This window comes from Daucus carota, chromosome 9 (genome assembly GCF_001625215.2).
Source record: "Daucus carota subsp. sativus chromosome 9, DH1 v3.0, whole genome shotgun sequence".
NCBI lineage: Eukaryota > Viridiplantae > Streptophyta > Magnoliopsida > Apiales > Apiaceae > Daucus > Daucus carota.
Genome location: NC_030389.2, coordinates 25,944,384 through 25,968,918, shown reverse-complemented (window position 1 = coordinate 25,968,918; position 24,535 = coordinate 25,944,384). Strand labels below are relative to the sequence as shown.

Genomic DNA, 24,535 nt, shown 5'->3' with positions numbered 1-24,535 from the left:
ACTGTTTGTGACGTTCATCAAGTACTTTTTCTTCAAATGAGATGTTTGCTACGAAGCAGGTTTAAGAAATATTGTTGAGAACAAAAGGAACCTAACAAATTTTGCTAAAATCTGCGGCACTTTTTTAGCTTTTTTTGGCTAGTGAAGGGCAACTTAAAAAAGTTAGGTTATCACTGTAAAATAAATACAGAAACACAATAATATGAAGAAAACAATGATATATAGACTCAAACAAGATACTATTACATTAAAAGAGGAAAATAAAATTTCACCAAGTACAGATCATACATTATATATCTAACAGCAGTCTGCAATCACTTACAGCATCACCTCATGTAATATGTCTGGTGGTTCATCAATTTAGGGACCTAGTGTTACAAAGTGCTTGTTCAAGCAACCTGCTAAACTGCATTCATATATATAACTCATCTAGTAAAGATACACCCCCTCAGGCAATGAAAATTTCACACATATTAGTGCATCTTTGCAAGAAATAACACAATCTACTTGTAATAACGTAGCACCTCAACCTGTAACACACACAAACTCTACCGTGATTCTTTAGAAACGATAACAGTCATTCCTTCCAAGTCAATCGCCTATTGCCTGCAGGGGAACTATCGTATATACTCTTCTTAAATAATTAAGACATAAATCAAAAGAGCCAAAACAAGGGATAATGAATTATGTATCTACCAAGTACAGAATCCAAATAATGATCAGTTGATTTGGATAACTAGTTGTGTTCAGAAGATACAATAAACATGGAATGAAAGACTAAAAGTCTAAACTTGCATAATGGTTCAAGACGTAGTAAGAAATGTAACATCTTCTTCACTCAATGTTCTGTGTCACCGATGTTTTTTTTGGCTCAGGACAAGTACGCGCATTGTGGCTCTCCAGTCTATTGCAGTTGCTACACCTCCTTTTCTTTTGTGAACCCATTGAAATTTCACGGCTACTCTTTATACGGCTTCCGCAACCTTTGTTCCTACTTACATTAGGATTCAAAACCGAGACTTCAGATTCGGGGACATGGCCAATGAATTTATCTGCTCTGTGGGAGTTTAGTGTTTCAACAGGAGGCCCATCCTTTTCATTCAGGATAGAGTTAATTGAGTGCAAACCGTTGAGAACCAAATCAAGCTTGTCCTCGTCTTCGCCAACTTGATTCATGTAATTATTGAATTCAAACCAGGCCCTTGTCCGCTTAAGCTTCATCCTTTTATGGCTATCACGTACAGAGCTTACTTCTGCAGAGGCAAGGAAGGAGTGATTTTTTATAGCATCTTTCGTCCATCTTGGCTTAACAAACACGCGAGGAATCTCCTTGACGCGACATTGGTGAAGTGCCGCGAAAGCATGCCTGCATAAATAACCCTTTTGGAAGAAAAAATTGCAGCTGCAAGTCACATAATTATCACTATGCCTGACAGAAACCTGCAACATAAATTCTTTAATGTTAATAATCTAGATTAAACTATTAAAAAAACATATCACCTGGGCAAAAAGTAGACTTAATTGCATATGAGGCTATAGGTTATCAAACAGTGTTAAAATCAAATGCTTTGTTCTTTATGCAGCATAATGTATTGAATGCTTCAATAAGGTTTAATATTGTTACTAGGTGGAGAACAACATAAATATTATCTACAATAAAAAATACAAGATTGATAATAAGCTTAAATGCAAGGTAATATAGGTCTACTGAGCAGCACACTAATAAAGTAATGACAACTTTGTGACTAGAGTTGTTTATAAAATCAGAAGATCTAAATTAAAAATAGTCTAATGGCTGAGAAAACTATTGCAAATTATCCAGAACTTAAGTATCAGAGTATAGTAAAATCACACAATATCATCTTACAATCAGTATAGGGAAAAACACTGAGGAAAATCTTTACAGGACACTATTGTTAAACAAAACTAATACTTGGATATGACTTATAACAACAGCGTAATTTAGCATTAAATCAAATAGAAACAAAATGCAATTAATAACTACGAAATATAGCAAAAAATATCTAAAATTTAATTGACAAGACTGCAGGGAACACTAAACATCAAAATAGACAGCCGAAAATAGCAATGTGTACCTCAAAAACATGGTCGTTCAGTAGTTCATCTTTAAATCTGAATTTAGAAGAATCATCGTCACGAGTCATCTCATCCATAATAGTGTGACAACATCCTGATTTAATCTCCTCTCGCACCAAATAGAAAAGTTCCAGTGTGTACAATTTAGATGCATCAACCTCGATGCTCATTGTTGTGTCAAGCAAAGAAATTTTATGAGATCTCCTCTCGTCTTCCGCATTTCTCATACGCTGCTTATCCATTGCACTTTCAAAACTAGAGTAAAACTCAACTAGCGTGTCGCCACTTTCATGGAAGTTTTGAAAAAAGAAATTAGAACTTTCGGATCTTGAAGTAGTTCTGAGTAACCCTGCCATTTCAATATCAGAAAAAAATGCGGGAATCCATTCAGACCGCATGTCATACATTTCAGTCAACCAGGTATTAGACTCTAGCTTAAATTCAGCGATGACAGCTTTCCAAGATTCCTCAAATTCAGTTGGACTAAGGTGGTCAGAATAAACAGCTGCTTTCAACTTATTAACAAACTTTTTGTTGGAAGCGAGTTTAGGGCCAACCTGCAAGTGTAATTAGCACAAACACATAGAACTAAATGGTTTAATTTGTCAGACATTTGTAAATTTAATATCTTATGGAACTGGACAATGTTACCTTCAATGGCAACTTATTCATTATATGCCACATACAAAAACGATGTTTTGTAGAATCCCACCATTTATCCAATGCTTTCTTAATGGCTGGACATTGGTCTGTAATAACGCATGATGGAGCTCGACCCATTGCTTTCTTGAATGTTAGAATAAGCCATTTGAAGTTTTTATAATTTTCTTTGGCTAAAAGACCGGCAGCAAATGTAACATTCTTCCAATGGTTATTGACTCCTGTAAATGGTACAAACACCATGTTGTACCTGAAAATAAAAAGTAAAAAATGAGGCAGCATAAGATTTCAAATATGACCTGGTGTGAAAAACTAGCATAACAAAGAACAATACTGTATAAATATTTTGGGATGGTATAAGTACAATGTTTATGGTACATAAAGATCTTAACACATTTATAGTATAGCATGGTTATCCAGTGAAGCAAAAGTTTATACATCTGAAATGTGCCAGGTGATAACATAACAAAAATAATTATTTGATTACATTTGTCCAATTGGCACAAGTGGTCACATGTATAGATTAATAAGGTAATTTGTATGCTGAAAGTTCAGAATCAAAAACAAAACAATAATATATACTTACTTGTTAGTGCGAAACGTAGGGTCAAAAGATACTATGTCACCAAATACATCATAATTAGCTTGGCCAATTGCGTCGGTCCAGAAAAGACCAGTAAGATGCCCCTTCCGATCTACTTTGTAATCATAGTAAAAAGTTTTTTTAGGTGACTCTTTCATGTCCTTGAATTTGCCTAAAAGCATGTCCGTGTCATGGTCTCCAATACGAACTTTTACATCCCTTGCAAAATTCTTGAAATCAGCAGTAGTGGCACCGATATCTTGGTATGATCCCATCATCTCTTTCATTAAACTGTGCGCTCGTGTTGCGCCGATTTTAGCTCTAGAACAATCCATTATGAAATTCTGGTATGAAATAGACAAATTTCTATTACATCGTAGAAACATTCTAGCAGGTCCATATGCGAATGGATGATTATGTTCTTCGACAAAACTCATTATCACGAAGCCTCTAACACCAGCTGGCTTCATAATTATTTTTGCTTTGCAATAACATCTTTGTGATGTTGTCCTCCTACGTGATCCCTCAACACCAGCATCGTCAAAAACCATCACTGACTTTTTACCAGGCCCACCGCCATGACTGCATTGAATATGTTTAGCATACAAATTGCCACGACTATTAGGTTTTTTCGATGATTTACGAACATCAAAACCACAGCTGCGCCCATACTCCTTATAAAATAAAAATGCATCTTCTATTGTAGGGAAGTGTTGATTAACTCGAGGTCTCTTACTATCATCACATTTAGGAGTCCAGAATTTTTCCCCGCTTGGAGCAACATGACACACAGCGTCAAACTCTTCTGAATTAATATGTTGCTCAACATCCTCTTCTGAATCATCATCTGATTCGGAACTTTCATTATGAGATACATGAGATGATTTTTCAGATTCAGAACTCTCAACGTGTGGAACAAACTGCGAACCTATGGAAAAAAAAGGAACATTGAAATCAGCATTGATAAAAAAGGATGAATTGTGAATTACAAATTGGGGAACAAAATTATTCTCTATTGTTGTAAAAGCAGTAAACATGAGCATAAACTAGTGCAAGACCCCAATTGGGGTAGTCTGATAATGGCAGACCAAACTGAAACCCACTTATAAAATCAATAACATTTGACAAAATAATCATAACTCACACCTCTGTAATTCTCAACTATAAGAATAGAGAAAACGTGAGAAACATTGCAACGATATATGAACAAACCTGATGCATCCTCTTGCGATGTCATAGCTAATTCGTGGAGGAGAAAACAACCGAGAAGATATGATGAGAGGGGAACAAAAGCCACACGATTACATAACACAAAACTGCTGCTATTTTCATACGGTGCAATCACAGGGAGAAGGAGATAAACGGGGGCCATAACTGCCGCCCTGAAAAATGATAATCAATTAACTGTCCGGAGACAGTTACAAAATGTATGTACTATGTACTATAATTTATACGCGTATACATACCACTTACTGAATATTTAATTTAATAAATATTAATTAATTAGTTAAATAGAAATTTTCTCAGCCCTTGGATAACATATTAATGAATGGTGAGGATCAAGGACTCCAAGACTCCAAATAAACAGGGACTCCAATGAACTTTTCTCTATATATATATATATATATATATATATATATATATATATATATTTGGCCGGACATATAATTAATTGGATCTTATATATTTAATTTTTGTTTTTTTTTTGAGGAAATATTTAATTTTTGTTAAAAATAAGTATATTTATACATGCTCTTGCATGTAGTGTATTATATATATACATACCAGTATTAGAGAAAAGGATCCAAATAACATAATTCTAATAAATAATACATTAAATGTCATATTATATAAATAAAATTCCCATAAATATCACTTAAAAACAAAATATTAAACAAAGTTTAGTTAAAAACCAAAACATTTTGCCTTGCTCTTTTTTTTTTCCACACATGTATCATCATATCTTTCACATCTCTCTTAAACTCATCAAATGCATCTACAGTTTACCTAAACGGGACCAAATCTCCATAATCATCTATGTTATTATATTAGTTGTTATCTATCTGGTCTTGAGTTCCCACCTTCAGTATTAAACCCTCTCACCACCCTCCACTACAATAATTTTGGAAATTTTAAAATTTACGACAGATATCTAATGACGAAAAAGGCGGAGCGTTAAACTTAGAACAACAGATATATTACGACGGAAAAGGCGGAGCGTTAAATCTACGACGAAAAATCAATATTCGTCATATGTTCTCGTCAGTTCTTACGACATATCCACCTTCCGTCGTATATACTATGTTTATTTGCTAGAATTTGCAACTAATTTTTGAACTTTTCACGCGAGCAAAAATGACAAAAAATCCGTCATAATTGGACTATTTACTATGGATTTAATTAGTGTTAAAAATCCTTCATAAATACCCAGAATTGTTGTAGTGCTCACCGCCGCATCAAAATTCTCTTTCTCAAACCATTCCTTGCTTGTCCACACCCCGACCCCATCATTGCCGATGTCGAGATAAAGAGGGAGGAGATGTTGAGAAGGCTACTATATACGAAACATGAAAATTGCGTTTTGCACATAAACGTATTATAGTTTTATGTTTTGTTTGATTTCTTAAAAACAAAATCTGCCAAATGAAAGACGATGTGGTGTTTCGGCTATATCACCGATGGATGAAGTAGCGTTAATAAATTATATTATGAGTTTTTTTCCATGAATATGATATTTGAGATATTATGTTCCAGAATACTGGTATAATAGACCAACACACGAGTATATGTGGTCATTATGTTCCAGAATATTGTTTTAGTAGTGGACCAACACTGCGAATATGACGGGAAGAAATGAATGCTCTATATACTTTTTTCTTAGTTAAAACCCATTTTTTATCCAATTATATTAAATAAATTATATACATATGTGATCCCAAAATATAATAGAAGTATTTGGAATTAGAAGCTTATAAAATGGTTTGGGGTTTAAATCTTGTTTTGGAGAAAGTTCGGGAGTATAGGTAGTTTCAGACTCGGAGGAGAGCTCTAGAGTTATTACCTCTGATTTTAATTTCAAACCAATATTATACACTGAAAGAGGGTTTTCTAATTTTTGACTGGTCACTAACATGTGCAACCTTATCTTTTTCTGCTCTTCCATTATAAAATGTTTTAAGGGTTGAAATTTAGTTTCTCAGAAAACCGTGGGATTACTAGTGTCAGATTCGGATGAGGAGAGTCAATTTATCTTCTATAATTTCAATTTTAGTAAATATACTGAACTGTTTTTTTATGACGTGTTTATAGACATTATAATAAACATAAAGATTGATAAGTTTATATTATTTTGATGACTTGCTTGTACTCCCTCCGTTTCAAAATACATGTCCATTTTAGAAAAAAATATTTGTTTCAAAATATTTGTCCACTTCAACTTTCAATATACATTTATATTTCTAAAATCAACCCTTCTTCGCATATTTCTAATTTATAAACACATATCCTAGACAAAACTATATCGAAAATGATCAGTGTTTTAAATTTTCGAGGGGCACGAAAACATGGGCAGCATAATTAATTTCTCCTCTTGTTTCTTTTTTACAGAATGGCTTACTCGCTCCATCCCAAATTAGATGAGCTCGTTGACTTCGAGCACGCACTTTAAAGTCTATTGACCGCATAGCTACATTACTTATTTTTAAAATTTTATTTTTGCAAATAAAAATTTAAATTACAAAAAAAAATTAAAAAAATAAATTTCGGAACTAGACGGTCAATGCACCTTAAGTTGCGTACCCAAAGTCAACTAGCTTGTCTAATTTGGGATGGAGGGAGTAATATATATAGTTCGCTGAATTTTATGTGGACTAAATAGGGACAGTTGGAGAAATTATGGGCGCATATTTTATGCAATTAATTGCCTGATACGTTCATGATTATACATTCACAAAATTACTCGTTCTTCCCATTTAACAGTTTTCTCGAAATTTGATTATTATCCAATATAAATTGACTTTTTTTAATTTTCGTGCATTATTTAATAGATGAATTCTAATTTTGTCTCTTATTAATAATACAATTTATTTTTTTCACGCAATATATATATACACACATATTTTGTTTGAATTTATTGGGGTAATTAATTATGTAAAAATATTCAAATAAACATCCCGATAAATGTAAAAAATAATTTGTGCTTAAAATGAGAGCAACTGCGCTCATATGTGGATACCTCATTGTAACACCCCAGTCCCACATCGAGGAGTGTGGAGACTTTAGTTCAGTTTATAAGCATAAGTATTACTACTAATTGCACCAACAAATCATGATCTTTTGAGGGCCTGTGGTGGGTTTGTGGATTACCCAAGTTGTTGCAGTACTTTTGTAACACCCCCATCTTAAATTAAGACGAGAGGTTACTTACAAATCCAAAATCTGCAAACAGAGTACTAATATGTTCCAAACTTGAGTAAATAGAATCACTAACCATAAATTCTTAATAACACTAAAAGTCTATAATTCTAAATCACTGTAACCGAGGGTAGCTCTCCATCACACAGTCCCGGATCCCCCTAAGAACCTGCCAGAAGAAGAATACGGCATGAGCCAAACGCCCAGTACGGATTGGAATTATTTGTAAAACAAAACATTTAAAATATTTTGACGATAATATAAAACAGTTATTTTAAAATAATAAGCTGAAGCAAGAGGGGTTAGGATATTTCATACCGAGATCAAATCAGAACATATACAGATACACACATCATATGGTACCTAATGTGTGCAGCAAATCGGTTAACGTGTACGGCATATACAACGTCACCGCCAAATCACAAATCAAATCAAACTGAGCTGGATGCATCCACGTATCCTGAACAAATAATCAAAATGGCCAAAGCTCCTCCCAAGAGCTAACAGAAGGATACGCCGTGACCAATCACACTGTCACGGAAGTGTCATGTCAATGGTGCCGCAAAGACATGGCTGTAGTACCCCTACAGCTGGATAACTCGGTATACCTATATCGCTCTAAGGGTTCAAAACAAAATAGTTTTCACAAATTTAAAATCACATGGTACAGATAATTCAAATAAACTGAACAAATCACAATTTGTAAAATCTTTGAAAACCACATAACAAATATCTCAATCTTTCAAAACAGATTTTTAAAATATTTTTCGGAATTCAAAACAGTCAAATGAATAGCACAAAACAAACTTAGCAAATCCGACGGATCAAAAGAGGACAAATCAAAAACATTTAATATCGAATAGAGTAGAGCTGACTAAAAGAGAACGAAATCCGTACCTCGAAAATAGCTAATCGAACACTCACGAAAATTCCGCAAATAATTCGCTAAACTCCCGGCCCCGACATTATCTTAAACTCCAAATATCTCCATTGTTTCAATCTGCCCAGATCAATAATCTACTGTTTTGACCCTCTAAATGATGTTTTATGGAAAAACTCAAAACACGAAAGTCGTAGAGAACGAAAAGAACTTTCCGAAAAGGTAAGGCTCATCAAAAACGGAGTTATAACGAATCAGAAATTAAATAAAACGTCCGCTGATTCAGAACTCAAAGAAGAAACAGGATCTGATTAAGTTTTGTGATTTTGAGAACAGTTCGAAACATAATCTCAGAAAACATTGTGAACGAAAGTTGTAGGAGATTGAAAGAGCTTTCCGAAACATCAAGAATCATCGAATTCCGATAAGATTTGAATTTACTACGAATTTTACAAGACATCTGATTTATGAGAATAAAACCCTGCGAATTTTTGTAATAAAAACGAAGAGAAAAGATTGGGCGGCTCGCAAAAGATATAAAAGAACGAGGGAACACGATCGATATATAAAGAGGCTCAAACCCCTAATTCTGAAATTACCCGTTATCCGAATACAAGTCTGATCCATATTAGGCCCATTATCCTATTTCAATTTTAAAACCTAATCTAATCCAATTTTAATCCTTTATTAATATTACTAATCAATTAATATTATTTGTTAGGTGAATTTTAATTTTATCTCTTATTAATGTAATTTATATTTTTCATGTAATATATGTATATATATATTAATTAATTTTGTTTAATTTTATTGAGAGTAATTACGTAAAAGTATTCAAATAAACATCATATAAAAATAGTTTATACGTACTTATCTGTAAAAAAAGAATTAAAATAGAATAGAGGGAGCAGCAATCGAGTAACTGCCACGCTGATACATGGATACTGGTAGTAACTTGCACGTACTATATCATGACTCTGGGATCAAAATTGGATCTACTACTTGCCATCCGCCATCCCCATATTAATTCAGATCCTTGTTGGGAATTCCACATGATCTGTGATTACAGCCACTCAAGTATAAATGTCCTAATCAAAGCTCCTCGTTATATTCAGCTGGTTAATTTTTAGCTTCTTAAAATGGCACTCACCTCCCCGGAATCACCAAAGCCTCTTGAGATAATCCTGATCCCATATGTAACTCCAGGCCACTTAGTCCCCCTCTCCGAAATCGGCTGCCTTTTCGCCTCCAGAAACCAGCAAGTGACCATCATCACCACCACCGACACCGCCCCAGTCGTCGAAAAAACAATCAAACAATGCAAGTCATCAGGCCACCCCATCTCAGTCCATCCCATCCCATTCCCCTACAAAGACGTGGGACTCCCCGAAGGACTCGCCATGGAACAAGCCAAAGACATGGATACCGCGACCAAATATTACCACGGCCTAGGCCTTATGAGGTCCGCCATGCAGGATTTCATGCGCACGCGCCAGCCTGATTGTATCATTGCTGACAAATTCTTCCCGTGGACCTCCGACTTCGCGGAGACTCTCGACATCCCGAGGATTGTTTTTGACCCTTGTTTCATGTTCGCTAAGGCGGTTCAAGAGGCTTTGCTTAACCCTAATTCTCCACACCTCCTAGTCAAATCGGATTACGAACCCTTTGTTATTACCGATTTGCCTCGCCCGATCACCGCGACACGATCCAGACTTCCTGCTAATAATTATGCGAAGCTATTAGCATTGCATAGAGAAGCTGAGGTGAAAAGTTTTGGTGTCATTATCAACTCAATGGCCGAGATGGAAGCGGAATTTTCGGAGTATTACGCGAAGAAGGTGGGATTCAAGGCATTTCACGTGGGTCCTACTTGTTTGATACATGAAAATGCAGATGCTAAAATCGAAAGAAGCCATGACTCAGTAGTGAGTAAGGATCAAGTGCTGACCTGGCTTGACTCGAAAAACCCTAGCTCGGTTCTCTACATTTCATTCGGATCCGTGTGCGCATTGCCTGATGCGCAGCTCATGGAGATAGCATGCGCCCTCGAGTCTGCCGGCTGTGATTTCATCTGGGTCGTTCGCGGCAAGAATGACGGTGACAAGAACGGTGATGATAATGCCACGTGGCAATTTAAGAAGGGCAAGAATGACGGTGACGAGAATAATGATGATAATGCCACTTGGCGGTCTAAGTCTAAGGAGGGCAAGAATGACGGTGACCAGAACCGTGATGATAATGCCACGTGGCCTAAGGAGAGCAAGAATGATGGTGATGAGAACGGTGATGATAATGCCACGTGGCAGCCTAAGGAGTTTAACAAAAACGGCAAGGGTTTGATTCTGAAAGGGTGGGCCCCGCAGTTGTTGATATTACAGCATCCATCAACAGGAGGGTTTCTGACACACTGCGGGAGCAACTCGGTGATGGAAGCGGTTATCGCGGGGTCCCACTGGTGACGTGGCCTCTGATAGCGGACCAGTTCTGTAATGAAATGTTTGTGAGTCAGGTGCTTGGGATCGGGGTGGAAGTTGGCGTAGAGGATTGGCGATTTTTCAGCGAGGATAGGAAAATAGTGACGAGAGATGAGATTGAAAAGGCTGTGAGGGTGTTGATGGACGGTGGAGATCGAGTGGATGAGATAACAAGGAAAAGTAAAGAGCTTGGAGACAAGGCTGTGGGAGCTATGAAAAGAGGCGGATCCTCATATGAGAATTTAAGCAACTTGATTGGTGAGTTGAAACAGCTGCGAGTCAAGCGTTTGGAGGAGTAGCGGATGAAGAAGAGTACGGGTTCGGTGCCCGATCGAATCATCTGGAATGATTTGGCTTTCGATTTTAAGTGTTTTGCTCCATTTCTATTCCTTTGCATAAATCAATGATTTCGATTTCTTTGCATTTCTGATTCATCTACTTTGAGTTGCTTTATTTTACTTTTGAATCATACCATTTCAACTAAACTTAATACAGGGGTGTTACAATGATGAATGGGAATATGGGAATCCAAAGGAAATATCAATAACAACGCTGTAATTCGGGTTGAGCGAGTTCAGTTACATGTTGGGTGTAATTCGAGCCAAAGTTAATCAAGTCAGGCGAACCGGCTCGTTTGTCTTAATCGGGACAAAACCTCTGCCCAAACTCCACTCGTTTAATTTTACGAGTCGATCGAGTTGAGCCTTCTCGTTTAAATGATTGAGTCAGTGTCAATAAGTTGGTCAAGCCGATTCGTTTAATTTTACGCTTAATCGAGTCTAAACATCTACACGAACTCAACTTGTTTCATTTCTCAAGTTGAGTCGAGCCTGTTCGTTTAACTAAACGGATATAAAATCTTATACGAGTTTTTATACGAGTTTGAACCGAGTCGGTTGAATCGAGTTCGAGTTGCTCGCAGCCCAACTTGAATTAGAGGCTTAATGATGGGTACCTAAAGGGTGTAAGATGAATGATTAACCACCTAACAGGGAATGACTTTCCTATTACAGAGAACAAAATTACTACTTTAAATACCGATAGATGGGCAAATTTCGATTTCGGGTTAACGGGGAACATTGAGTAGTGTTTAAGGAGCATTTTAGCTCAGGAAATAAGTTGTTGTTTTTCTTCTTGGGTCCTGTTCCCTGACATGTGGTTGTCAGGGAACGTTTATTTGGCAACCTACTCCCCAGCCGTTGGATCGACGATCCAACGGCTGGGACAAAAAATTCAGTTTTTAAGTGTCCGCGCTTAAAAACCGCGGACACTAGGTCTTTCCGCGTGTTTCTCCCGCGGACACACATGCCTATCCGCGGTTAATAACAGCGGACAACACAGACTGTGAAAACCCTAAGTGTCTACTTCTAAAAAAATATGAAATTATACTCTCTTTTTTTTTTGAATTTATGGATTTAGATGATTATTATGATTAAACTAATTTTGTTTTGAATAAATAACAATTAACTTTATTTTATATTATATGTTTAGAATTCTTTGTTTATATATTTTTAATAGTTAGTAGATTATTATTAAAATTATCATTATTACCTATACATTCTAATCTTAGTATTTTATCATAAATTTAATTGTTATTTTTTTAAATTTTTTTTATTGATTGACTAATTTTTTTGTGAATAGTTAATATATAATTTTTATTCTTGTCACATATTATATATTATAAGTATTATTTATTTTTTGTGTTATATAAAATATATTTAAATTCAATTTATTTAACAAAAATATAAAATGCTACTTAGACAATGTATGTTTTTAGACGTTTATGCTAAATATTTTTGTATTTTCTCGATCCTTCTTGCTTTCTAGCTGCATGGTTTGCTGTTTATATTGTTTTTTTCTTTTAATTTAACAAGCTTGTGTAATGTTGTAAAAGACTTTGTGGTTAGGGTGATATTTATGTACTTAAAGAGAATATATAATAAATATTATTCTCTTTTATGTGGTATATATAACACATAAATATTATTCTCTGTAAAATATATAAATATTATTCTTTTTATTGGATATATATACCACATAAATATTATTCTCTTTTAAATTAATTTAAAACTTAAAACAACAAAAACGTCTAAAAAATATACATTGTCTAAGTAGCATTTTATATTTTTGTTAAATAAATTAAATTTAGATATATTTTATATAACACAAAAAATAAATAATACTTATAATATATAATATGTGACAAGAATAAAAATTATATATTAACTATTCACAAAAAAATTAGTCAATCAATAAAAAAATTTAAAAAAATAACAATTAAATTTATGATAAAATACTAAGATTAGAATGTATAGGTAATAATGATAATTTTAATAATAATCTACTAACTATTAAAAATATATAAACAAAGAATTCTAAACATATAATATAAAATAAAGTTAATTGTTATTTATTCAAAACAAAATTAGTTTAATCATAATAATCATCTAAATCCATAAATTCAAAAAAAAAAAGAGTATAATTTCATATTTTTTTAGAAGTAGACACTTAGGTTTTCACAGTCTGTGTTGTCCGCTGTTATTAACCGCGGATAGGCATGTGTGTCCGCGGGAGAAACACGCGGAAAGACCTAGTGTCCGCGGTTTTTAAGCGCGGACACTTAAAAACTGAATCTTTTGTCCCAGCCGTTGGATCGTCGATCCAACGGCTGGGGAGTAGGTTGCCAAATAAACGTTCCCTGACAACCACATGTCAGGGAACAGGACCCTTCTTACAGAGAGGAAGATTTTCCGTTAGATAGAAAATATTGAAGATACAATGTCAGGAGGAACAGAAACAGAAATAAGTTGACTTATGTTCATAACGTTAAAAACATAACATTCAAACAAAGGGAATTAAAGATCAGATACCGTCAATACATACTAACATTTAAGATAATCAAACTTTAGTGAACCAAATTGAAGGTGCAAATATCGAGCAACGACCCCCATGAAGATGATATTCTAGTAACACTCAAAACCAGATGGGAGTTCCTTGCCGCAGTTATTAAGAACCAAGCTGAGTGCAATAGGAACATTCAATTTGATTCCGAGAATGTTGGCTTTAATGGCAGTACATAGACACAGAGCAGCCTCAAGATCAACAAGGCCTTCAATGAGACTGCAGCATGGCAATGTTGGAGGGGATCCGACAACAACATCAACCAAGTTAAGCACATTGGCACAGATTCCTAACTTCAATGGATCACATTTACTTACAGGATAATAAGTCGAAGCCGTGGAACCTGGTATAGGAGTAACGCCAGTGGCACTGACCACGGCAAAGAAGACAAGGTTGAGGGCCAGAAGAAGGGTTAATGAAGCTGTTTTCTTGGATTCCATTCTCGAGAACCTGATTGGTTATCTCCTCAATTTGCTTTTAGTACTTGTGTTGCTCCGAGAGAAGTTTATGTTTTTTGCTGATGAAGTTTGTAGCTAACTTAAAACGAATATTTATAGGATTCTGAAAATGCAGAATCATGTATGGGATCAGCTCTTACAGAAAGGTAAGGTCAGCACGTCCCGAGAAATATAGCTGTCTGTTATTATACAAAATCTTAGGAACTATAAAAAGTAGCAAGAATCGTTAGTTTAAGAACCAGGAGGAACATGTGGATTCTTGTGCTTCTTCAGTACTTTAAACGAACCCAAACACCAACCTATAGCGCGATCCTTTTTAATTATAAATTTAGGCTTCTAGTGATTGATCGATAAGCAACCATTCAAAAGATTTGATGATCACAATCAGGCAACAGTATTTTAATGCATGCAAAATATATAGACGTGCTAGGATGTTTTTGAGTATGATAGCCAAGCTCACGAGGTCTTCCTGCCTTATCAGAACCCTGTATATAAGTATGTGTTCTGAAATAGCTACGACACCCACAATCAGCAAAAACCATTAGCAGCTCTTCTAAGTATATACAGCAATTTCAGTCATTACGTAAAAATGGATACCAAGAACAATGTTGCAGTTGCCCTGTTTCTCTCGGTTACTCTCCTCTTCTTTATCCTGGTCAGTGCATGTGACACTAGTCCGAGCCCTGTTATACCAAAGCCACTTCCTACTCCCACTATACCAGCTCCTCGTACTCCTATCTCGACTCCAACTTATTACAACAAAAAATGCCCACAGGATGCACTTAAACTAGGAGTATGTGCAAATGTGCTTAACTTGGTTGATGTTGTGGTAGGATCTCCTCCAACGCTTCCATGTTGCAGTCTCATCCAAGGCCTTGTTGATCTCGAGGCGGCCCTCTGTCTCTGCACCGCCATTAGGGCCAACATTTTGGGTATTGACCTAAATGTTCCTGTTGCACTGAGCTTGGTTCTCAATAATTGTGGAAGGGAAGTTCCAAACGGTTTTCAGTGTTACTAAATATCATATGGGGATCATGTTTCTGAGCTTAATTTTCTCGCTGTAATTGTATTTCATTAATTAAATGTAATGAAGGAATCAAAAATTTTTTATTTTTTTTTAAAGTTGTAATTGTCCTAAGATTTATTTTACACGAAGACAAAAGACTGATTATGGAGATGATATATAACCGTTATTTTCTGTTTGTAATATGTATGAGGCACACAACTTCTCCCTGCAGAGTTTACTAGGTACAATTGAATCCTCTGCTGGGGTATGCAGCAGCAGTCAAAGAAAATCTGTGCCTAAAGTTTTTACTGCGGTGGTGGATGGATTAATGTCCAATCTTGTAGCTGCCACGCCAAAGTTAAATGGTTACTTTGTCTAGCGGCAACAATGTCTGAAGTAGTTGTTTTGCTTACAAATGATGGTTTCATTGGCCAAAAGGTACCAGGAAAATCCACTATATTCTAGTTAGTATGTGAATGGGACAAGAGGAAGCTCCTCTACTACCATAATCAAATTCGACAACATACCAAAAGATACAAAGTTTCTAAGCTTGTGAAGCTTAGGGGAACAAAGAGAACTATTTAACTGAGACACGATGCCTTTAGTGCCAGTTACAGCGTTAATGCAGCTACGTTTTGTTACAAAATTTGGAATCTTTGTTATTGTTTGTATTGGAAAATGTCGATTTTTAGTCACATATTTGAGTAACGATTGTTGGAGCAATACATTCCTGCTGAAAATGAAAAAATGATACTGAATAACTTTGCCAGCACTGCTGTTTTCACAGCAGGGCCTTTAGTACTGGCAAATCCGACTACCTTTTTTTAAAATATGACTACTAAAGGTTTGAGGTTTGAATAAGCTTTCATGTTAATTACATAATAAACCTTTCTAGAAACGACAATTTTTCAAAATTATAGAATTCCAAGGTCTCTAGTGTAAGAATACTAGTACTAATATCCGAGATTTCTAGACAACAGACACTCTGTCAAGACTTCTGCTCAACAATGTATGTGTGATGATTGAGACAGAGAAGTACAGTTTGTTTGATTGTCCAGTGCTCACCAGTCATATAAGAAGTCAAGCAAACAGAATGCTTCAAATTTTGATATTTATAATTTTCTTCGTGGAATGGTCAACAGCAAGTATGGTCCATGTGTTGATAGACTTATAAGAACTGAAGCTAACGTGATCGAAAATTCATGTCCTGCAGAAATGAGAAGCTGCATATCATTGATTACGATCCTCCTCCTCTGCGGAATTCTATTGATGAATACTGCAGATGTTTTGTCGGACCCTCAAACCAAGTTGTTAAAGCAAGTTTGCAGTCAGTTTAAGATTGGTGTCAACATGTCAGATTTTTTAAGCAATTTTAACAAAACCTTTTTAGACATTAGGGAACAGATGTCTAATAACCGCAGCATTCACTTTGCGACTGCAGAACATACAAATTTGTATGGGATGGTCCAATGCAGGAATTATCTTTCCCATGGGGATTGTGTTGCTTGCCTTGATGCTGCCTCCTCTCAAGTCAGAAAAAATTGTTCTACTGCTAATGGTGGTCAGGTCATATACGAAGGCTGTTTCCTCAGGTTGGCTATTGATTTCTGTGACAAAGACAAGTGAAATGTAAACATAGATATTATAGAACTGATTTGTCAGTGCTAATTTTTCTCAATGTTTGTATAAGGTATGAGACGCGCTATTTCTTCACTTTGAGTCCACTGGATACATTTGGATCCTTTGGTAAGCTATGCAGCACCAGCAAGAGTATATATGAGGCCACCTCTTTTACTCCAGCAGTGACAGGATTAATAACAGATCTTGTTGAGGCCACACCGAAGATAAAAGGCTTCTTTTCAGTGACAAAAAGGCCAGTTTTTTATGGTAGTCGGATGTCCACTGTTAATGCTGTTGCACAATGTATTGAAACAATAAGCCAGAAGGATTGCCATAATTGCTTGAAATCTGGTTACATGAACATACAAAGCTGTCCTCCTGCTTCGGAGGGAAGTTCTCTTGATGCCAATTGCTTCCTCAGATACTCAGATACCACGTTTTTTTCTGATAACAGCACAATAGATCTCACGGCCTATCTGAGGGAAGGTAAGAATTCTTTTAGTACATATTATTGGTATATAATACCGACAGATAGCTAAAATGATCCTTATAGAAAGCAAGAAGCTCTGCAATCTCAGATATCATGTACACCGTGACTTTGTATTTCTGCAGGATCTTCAAGTTCAAAGACAGCTATTATTGGGGGTGCAGTTGGTGGTTTATGCCTTCTGCTCGTACTTGCCGCGCTTTTCTATTATCAATTAGTAAGAAAGCCATATATAGCTAGACAAGGTATTTACGAAGACTAATAATAAGAACTCCTATGGAACTTTATAAACAATTTTCTTTTTGTATTAAACCTGTTTTTCTGTATACAAGCTTATACATCAGGTTTATCCAAGTTGAAGGGGCAGACTATATACAATTTCAAAGAATTGAAATCAGCGACAAGGAGCTTTAGCGAAGACTCTAAAATAGGAGAGGGAGGTTTTGGAGATGTATACAAGGTGAACTTGACTTTACAATCCTTCCTACCTCTATTCATTATGTTGATGCACTACTGCATGAATATTTTTCCGGGTTACAGGGCATTATAAAGAACGGAGATGTAGTTGCAGTAAAGAAACTTTCAGTAAATACAAATAAAGCCAAGGCAGATTTTGGAAGTGAAGTTAGGCTTATAAGTAATGTCAATCACCGGAGCATCATCCGTTTATTAGGCTGTAGTTGCAGAGGATCAGAGCTACTTCTTGTGTTTGAATACATGGCAAATGGAAGCCTGGATAGATTCGTATATGGCAAGATTGCTTTAAACTTTTATGAGCTTTGACGTATGTCAGATATTAATAAATATACTAGCCCTGAATATTGTGCTAAAAGCTCATATATGGCAAGTGAAAAGAGGGGTTCTCTAAGCTGGAAACAACGCGTTGACATAATTCATGGCATAGCCAGGGGCCTTGTATATCTTCACGAGCAATTTCATATCTGTATCATACATAGAGATATAAAATCAAGCAACATATTACTCGACGATGATTTTCAGCCCAAAATAGCAGATTTTGGGCTGGCAAGACTTGTTGGTGATGATCAAAGTCATCTTACTACTGGATTTGCTGGGACTTGGTAAGCCAGCTTCCAGACCTCATTCGCTGTTTCAACTATCAACATCTGTTACATAGATTTCACGAGAGACTATCTTAACGTGCCAGGGGTTACTCAGCACCGGAGTATGCAATCCATGGGCACTTGTCCCAGAAAGTTGATACCTACAGCTTTGGTATTGTTGTCCTTGAAATTGTAGGTGGCCGAAGGTGCACTAATTCGAACATGGAGCCTTCCACTGCAGGTTCCCTCCTTGAACATGTAAGCAAATTCTTATCTTTAACACACTTTAAAAAATTTCTATAGGACATCCACAAATTAGAATGGCGATTATTATCATGTATCCGACACAAGATCAATAACTTTGCACAATTAGGCCTACACCACATACAAACGCGAAACATTATGATCATTGCCTTAACAACATACATTCAATCTAGCATATGCGAACTTTGCTTCTCATGTTGTCACAGGCATGGCATTTGTACGAAAACGACTTGCACTCGGACTTGATCGATGAGACTCTGGAGCCGGATGAAAATACCATCTGTGCTGTCAAAAAGATTGTAGAGATTGCATTGATGTGCACTCAGTCACCAACTTCTGTGAGGCCAACAATGTCAGAGGTGCTTGTTTTACTTACCAATGACAGTTCCATCGAGACAAAACCACCTGGAAAACCTACTTTATTCTAGTTAGAGCACTGGAGAACAAACTATCAATGTCAGACTGGATAACAAATTTACAAGGAAGATAAATAATGTAAGCTTCTAATTGTTTGAGTCTATTAGTTTGTCTTAACAATAATATTCTCAATAATCGGTAGAGATAGGAGTCTAATGGTTTTCTTATTGGTTCTGGCTCGGAGATTCGGGTGACTGGGTGCAGCAAGGCAATCTTTATAATCTTTCGACCGTTTTCTGGTTTATATTTATCTGCGCCTGATCAGTATATATTTCGATTTGCAGTTAGTTCGGGTAGGCTCAGTTTTAGAACCAACCGACCGGATGCTCAGCACTGATCATCACCGTTATCATCATAGTTACAAACTAAACAAACAACTTTTTCATTATCCTTGCTTCATCTATAATAATTTGATTTATCTAACTCAACATCTCGAGAAATAAATAAATAAACAATTTTTCTCTCTTCCTTGCTCCATCTGATTCATCAAAGTTAACATCTTGAGAAATAATTAATTATTTGTTATGAGTTAAATACAATTTGTATATGAGTCTGAATCGAATATGAACCATGGATCATATTTGGGTAGTATCATATTAAAGATATAATATGAGACCTGATCGTGGATACATGAGTACTAATATCTGGGATTATATTTTATGCACGTTTAATTTTCCCGCCAGATTTCGATCGTTTCCATGTATAAACATATAGCATATTTTCGAGTCGGATATAAGCCGAGATACCGGATAGTCAGGATCGATTTACGGCCCTAATACTCGGTTATCAATTCGTTCGTCATTATTTTTAAAATTGTTAAAGAATTTATATGGCTAGGGAAGACAAAGACGGAGCAACTGAAGTTTAAAAATACAGGGCAGTTGTAGTTCTAAAGGTGATAAATTGAGAGCGACGATGATTTCCTAAAGCAACAGCTCATTTGTTTCTTTTGCTTTTAACATTGCTATAAAGCAGGAATCATAATATGTGTATTCAGTTTCTTGGCCATCTGACTGGACCAAGACCAGTCCATCTAACTGAGTATCTGGTCTCTGTCTAAAATAAACAAAGAATTCTTAATGCATTTTCTTCTGTAACAAAAACAAGTTTCATATATATTTGGAACTAATTTAGCAAACAATTAAAATTATAACCAAAGTAAAGTAGTAAAGAAAAGAAAAAGAAGTTCTTGGTTTTTAAGTGAAGAAATAAAAAGAAGTGCTGGTGGGTGATACATAAAAGAACAATGGTGTTTGCAAATAGGAAATTTAATTTGAATGCCAGGAGCTTCACAAACCAAAGTTGGATCAAACAAAAGCATAAAGAAAAAACCCAATAAGCACAAGAAACCAGGCAAGCCAGGACTGAGATTTTTGGTATTGTTTTATAGAGGGGAGAGCCTGGAATTCTAAAGTATGGTAGAGTATATTGTAAAGCAAATTCTTGGTTTGTTTATTTTTAGAGAGGTTCCTTTGTCTGGCTTTCTTGCAGCTGTAGCAATCTCAACTTTGCCTGCCTCATTCTGGCAGCCAAGCAATTCCATGTCATAGATTTTATCAGCCACAAAATAAACTAGACAGCTGGTCCAGAATATACGAATGATACTAGCATACATCCAACGGAAAAAAGCGCTAGACGTGAAAAACCTTTGGATGAAGCAATTTTTCGTTGAATGATACTGTAGCACCCTTGCATAGACATCAAAAACTTAGGATTAAGTTGTCGAGCGCTTTTTTCCGCTGAACATATACTACTAAAATACGTATGTCAGCAACCCAGACCCAATAGACTAAACCAGCATTAAAAATTATAATCATTATGATAATTAGCTTATGATACTCCTACCAAAACTATACTAGTTCTACCATTTAGTGTGCGCAACTTGACTCTTCTTATTAATAAAGAGGCATCCACGAGGTAGCACATAGCAAGCAGACATTTGACCATCTTGTCGAACATAACTTTTATATATATAAAAGCATGATGATACTAATGAACTTATAAGGAAACTACTGATAAGATTAACAAGAGAAAAGTATCCTTAATGAGTGGTTAAATCAATTCATCATTTGATTAACCTTAATTTGGAAGGTTATGATTAGGAGCAAGTACACGCAAGCATAAAAGCATCTGACGTGGCAGTCGGGAGTCTAAAGATTATGGATGGATCATTGTTTGGCTAAAAAGAGAAATGCAGATGATAGAGTTGTGGGGAAGCAGAATAAAGATTCTTGGCTTCCCTAGAGTTGTGTTCCAACTAGCCTTTTCATTCAAACAATCAAATCTGTCAGAGTCTTCTAAAACAGCCTTATATTGCTTCTATGACAGGCTTATGATTAAGTGAATCTGTAGCTCACTAGATGTTTTGGGACCCTCTAATGCTTTATGCCTTTAGTTTTGCAAATCCCATAAAAGATGAAACATCGGCTTATATGTACAGGGACAGGGCATAAGAAAGAGTCATTCCAGACATAAGAACTCATATTCAATCTTGTTCTTGTAGGGTAGAAATATCAGATATGAAACTTCCTGCTTGCAGAGTGGTCATCTTTCTTATTTTTGTCGGGCTTCTGTGTACTCAACCAGGACAAGTTTCTGGACTTAGAAGCGTAGACCTTGCCCTCAGGTTTCTCAGAAATTCGCGTGTTCTAAAGGGTGCAGATGTTCAGGAACTGCATGAAAATATGAACATGGCACCTAGCCCTTCAATGACGTTTGATCCAGATCAGTCAAACAAAAGAAGAGTTAGAAGAGGTTCAGACCCCATTCACAACAGGTGCTGATATATTTAAATTTCATCTTCTATTTCTTTTCCCCTTCCCTCTGTAAATCCAAAATGGAAGAGGTCTGTGGGCGAAAGTGACCATAGATGGAAGAAACTGCAAGGGCGTCGAAGCCCTTTCAGTATAGAATTGGTACTATACTTTTATTTGTTTATAGAGAAACTTGTTATTCAAATAGAGCTTATTGTCTTTTTGAGAAACTCTGCGGTTTGTTGTATAGGTAATTTAATCAGCTCAGACAATAGAATTTCAGTGTTTTTACGACAACTTGCTAAAATTTGCAACCATGAGTGATGCTTTCTTGCATAATCTTCATCTTGAACATATCATGCAAATACACCCAAGAAATGCATATTAGTTATACTTGTTATATGTTATAACTAGCCGAGTCTGTGTCTGCATACTTTTTTTCTTTCTGTGAGGTAATGGAAGAGCAAAACATATGTGGTGTATGTTATTTACAAGGGCTGTATTAGTAATCGAAGCAGAGCCAAGATAGTCTTCTTCATAAGGTAGCTCAATGTCGTCACTAATTATAAAAGGAACACAATGAGTAGCTATGGCATCAAATAATCTATACAAGGAAGGGGTGTCTGGGGCAATCTTTAGGCAAAATTTGTATGTAGCCATCCTTCTTGCTTGATAAAAATTATTTGCTTGAACACTTCCATATGAGAAGTGTACTTCATTTTCGTCTTGAGAAGGTAGTCTGTTTACTGCTTGGTGAATTGCTCCACCCTGAAGATCAATCCAAACAATATAAGCTTTTAGATCAATTAACCAAAAAAATAAATACTGGCAGGAAATTCTATGCAGGATTCTCATAAACAACCTCATCTTGAGATTTTTTACATGTGCTTAGATAGACTATCTGAAGATGTTAGATGTATACATGGCTAAGATGCTCATGAAGGAAGGATCCAAAAGGGAATACAAACAAGAATATAACTGCAGTCATGGTGCAAACTTCTCATATTGGACCAAATTAAATGCAATCTTCTGCAACTAATTCTGTTCCAACTACTGATAAGCCCTAAAATTCTACTGTCAGGATAAAATTCTCTGTTGTCTGTAGTCCAAATTCAGTATGACGCTTCATTTCAATAAAAGCTTACCGCTCGTTATTCAAACTAGCTTTTTAACCCGTGCACAGCACGAGTTGTTTTAAATTATTTTTTCAATATATTTCATATTTTTTTGTTCATCTTTTCTAAATTAAGATTATTTGTGTTATAAACGTAATTTAAATGTAATATTTGTTTGTATTTGAAGTGATATCATGTGTATGTTAGGTTGTTCCTGCTTCGGCTTCCTTTTCTAAGAAAGTTAATTTATACTTTTATTGATCCGTTTGTGTAAAAAGTCAGAAGCACACATAACAAATCGAAAATTCCATCCTTTTATCGGGACTTCTACTTTCTTTCAAACACTTTAATAAACTTAAAGTCTAGACTTACTTCTCACTAATAATCCACTTTTTTTTTTAAGTAAAAAGTCACTTTTTTTAAATTTATCCAAACGACCCCTATGTTGATGTATATATGTACACATATCCTCACTATAATAATATTTATTAAAATATAATTACAAAACATGTACACTATTTAAATTTTTTATTATATAATTAAAATACTACTCACCTAAAATTATTGAAAATTTATTACAAAAAATGAGATTCTTGCCGAATTAGAGTCTTTGTCATATAGTTATATATTATATTTATGAACATTCTAATATATATATATATGTGTGTGTGTGTGTGTGTGTGTGTGTGTGTGTGTGTGTGTGTGTGTGTGTGTGTGTTAGAGTATATACACATATATATTATTAAATCATAATAATTAAATTCTAAAAATCAGCCGAATTAACTGAATAATCGATAATCGGACGGATTTTGATCCGATTTGGTAAAATCCAGTTAAATCGATGTCTAATTGGTAAGAGATTTGATTAATAACTCGGAGATATAAAAAACTACAAAATTTACGGGGGAAAATTAAAGTTTAAAAATGATTATATATTATTTTAACATATATAATATTAAATTAATTTCAAATAATGATCATGTTTATTAAATCATAATTATAAATATTATATACTTATATGTATATTGGAGTTTTAATTATAAAGTAATTAATGTATATTAATGAAGAGATATTAATGTCTAATAAATATGTTGAAATAAAAAGTAAATAATAGCCTCACTATTTATGAATAACTATTTATGAATATATATGTATAGTGAGTAAGGGTAGTTTCGTCTCAACGAATTAAATTACTCTTACTTGTTCTATTAGATATATAATAGATAAGTAAGACCATTGCATTACACCATTCATTCTTCTTCTCTGGTGTGTCCAGAGGCTGAAGGTGTTGCAGAACACAAAGATTCTTTTGTGTAGCTCACCTTCTCTGTTGCTGTAAGAAT

General features: G+C 35.3%; 5 protein-coding genes across 5 annotated transcripts; 3 read left to right on the top strand and 2 right to left on the bottom strand.

The window, feature by feature from the left end:
- Positions 1 to 661: 661 nt before the first annotated feature.
- Positions 662 to 4,852, bottom strand: LOC108202071 (protein FAR-RED IMPAIRED RESPONSE 1-like). Its single transcript, XM_064084257.1, has 5 exons — positions 4,553 to 4,852; positions 3,344 to 4,268; positions 2,749 to 3,007; positions 2,097 to 2,654; positions 662 to 1,440 (listed from the first exon to the last, which is right to left on the bottom strand). Exons 1-5 carry the CDS (start codon positions 4,710 to 4,712, stop codon positions 835 to 837), a joined length of 2,508 nt encoding a protein of 835 aa, XP_063940327.1. The 5' UTR covers positions 4,713 to 4,852; the 3' UTR covers positions 662 to 834.
- A 4,920-nt stretch (positions 4,853 to 9,772) lies between these two features.
- On the top strand, positions 9,773 to 11,095 carry LOC108200873 (UDP-glycosyltransferase 73B4-like). The gene has a single exon (XM_064085267.1). It carries the CDS (start codon positions 9,773 to 9,775, stop codon positions 11,093 to 11,095), a length of 1,323 nt encoding a protein of 440 aa, XP_063941337.1.
- Positions 11,096 to 13,850: 2,755 nt separating this feature from the next.
- Positions 13,851 to 14,523, bottom strand: LOC108202182 (14 kDa proline-rich protein DC2.15). The gene has a single exon (XM_017370565.2). The coding sequence runs from the start codon at positions 14,449 to 14,451 to the stop codon at positions 14,074 to 14,076; it is 378 nt and encodes a 125-aa protein (XP_017226054.2). The 5' UTR covers positions 14,452 to 14,523; the 3' UTR covers positions 13,851 to 14,073.
- A 479-nt stretch (positions 14,524 to 15,002) lies between these two features.
- Positions 15,003 to 16,160, top strand: LOC108201117 (14 kDa proline-rich protein DC2.15-like). The gene has a single exon (XM_064084788.1). The coding sequence runs from the start codon at positions 15,059 to 15,061 to the stop codon at positions 15,485 to 15,487; it is 429 nt and encodes a 142-aa protein (XP_063940858.1). The 5' UTR covers positions 15,003 to 15,058; the 3' UTR covers positions 15,488 to 16,160.
- A 446-nt stretch (positions 16,161 to 16,606) lies between these two features.
- On the top strand, positions 16,607 to 17,844 carry LOC108202208 (plasmodesmata-located protein 8). The gene is made up of 3 exons (XM_017370599.2): positions 16,607 to 17,067; positions 17,166 to 17,581; positions 17,708 to 17,844. Exons 1-3 carry the CDS (start codon positions 16,607 to 16,609, stop codon positions 17,842 to 17,844), a joined length of 1,014 nt encoding a protein of 337 aa, XP_017226088.2.
- The last annotated feature ends 6,691 nt before the right edge of the window (positions 17,845 to 24,535 follow it).

Bases quoted from the DNA above. Each gene is read 5' to 3' on its own strand.
- LOC108202071 (XM_064084257.1), bottom strand. From the start codon at position 4,712: ATGGCCCCCGTTTATCTCCTTCTCCCTGTGATTGCACCGTATGAAAAT. The intron at 4,269-4,552 runs GTTTGTTCATAT...TTTTTTCCATAG, and splicing joins ATCGCAAGAGGATGCATCAG to GTTCGCAGTTTGTTCCACAC. The intron at 2,655-2,748 runs GTAACATTGTCC...TTACACTTGCAG, and splicing joins TGAATAAGTTGCCATTGAAG to GTTGGCCCTAAACTCGCTTC.
- LOC108202182 (XM_017370565.2), bottom strand. From the start codon at position 14,451: ATGGAATCCAAGAAAACAGCTTCATTAACCCTTCTTCTGGCCCTCAAC.
- LOC108201117 (XM_064084788.1), top strand. From the start codon at position 15,059: ATGGATACCAAGAACAATGTTGCAGTTGCCCTGTTTCTCTCGGTTACT.
- LOC108200873 (XM_064085267.1), top strand. From the start codon at position 9,773: ATGGCACTCACCTCCCCGGAATCACCAAAGCCTCTTGAGATAATCCTG.
- LOC108202208 (XM_017370599.2), top strand. From the start codon at position 16,607: ATGGTCAACAGCAAGTATGGTCCATGTGTTGATAGACTTATAAGAACT. The intron at 17,068-17,165 runs GTTGGCTATTGA...TGTTTGTATAAG, and splicing joins TACGAAGGCTGTTTCCTCAG to GTATGAGACGCGCTATTTCT. The intron at 17,582-17,707 runs GTAAGAATTCTT...GTATTTCTGCAG, and splicing joins CACGGCCTATCTGAGGGAAG to GATCTTCAAGTTCAAAGACA.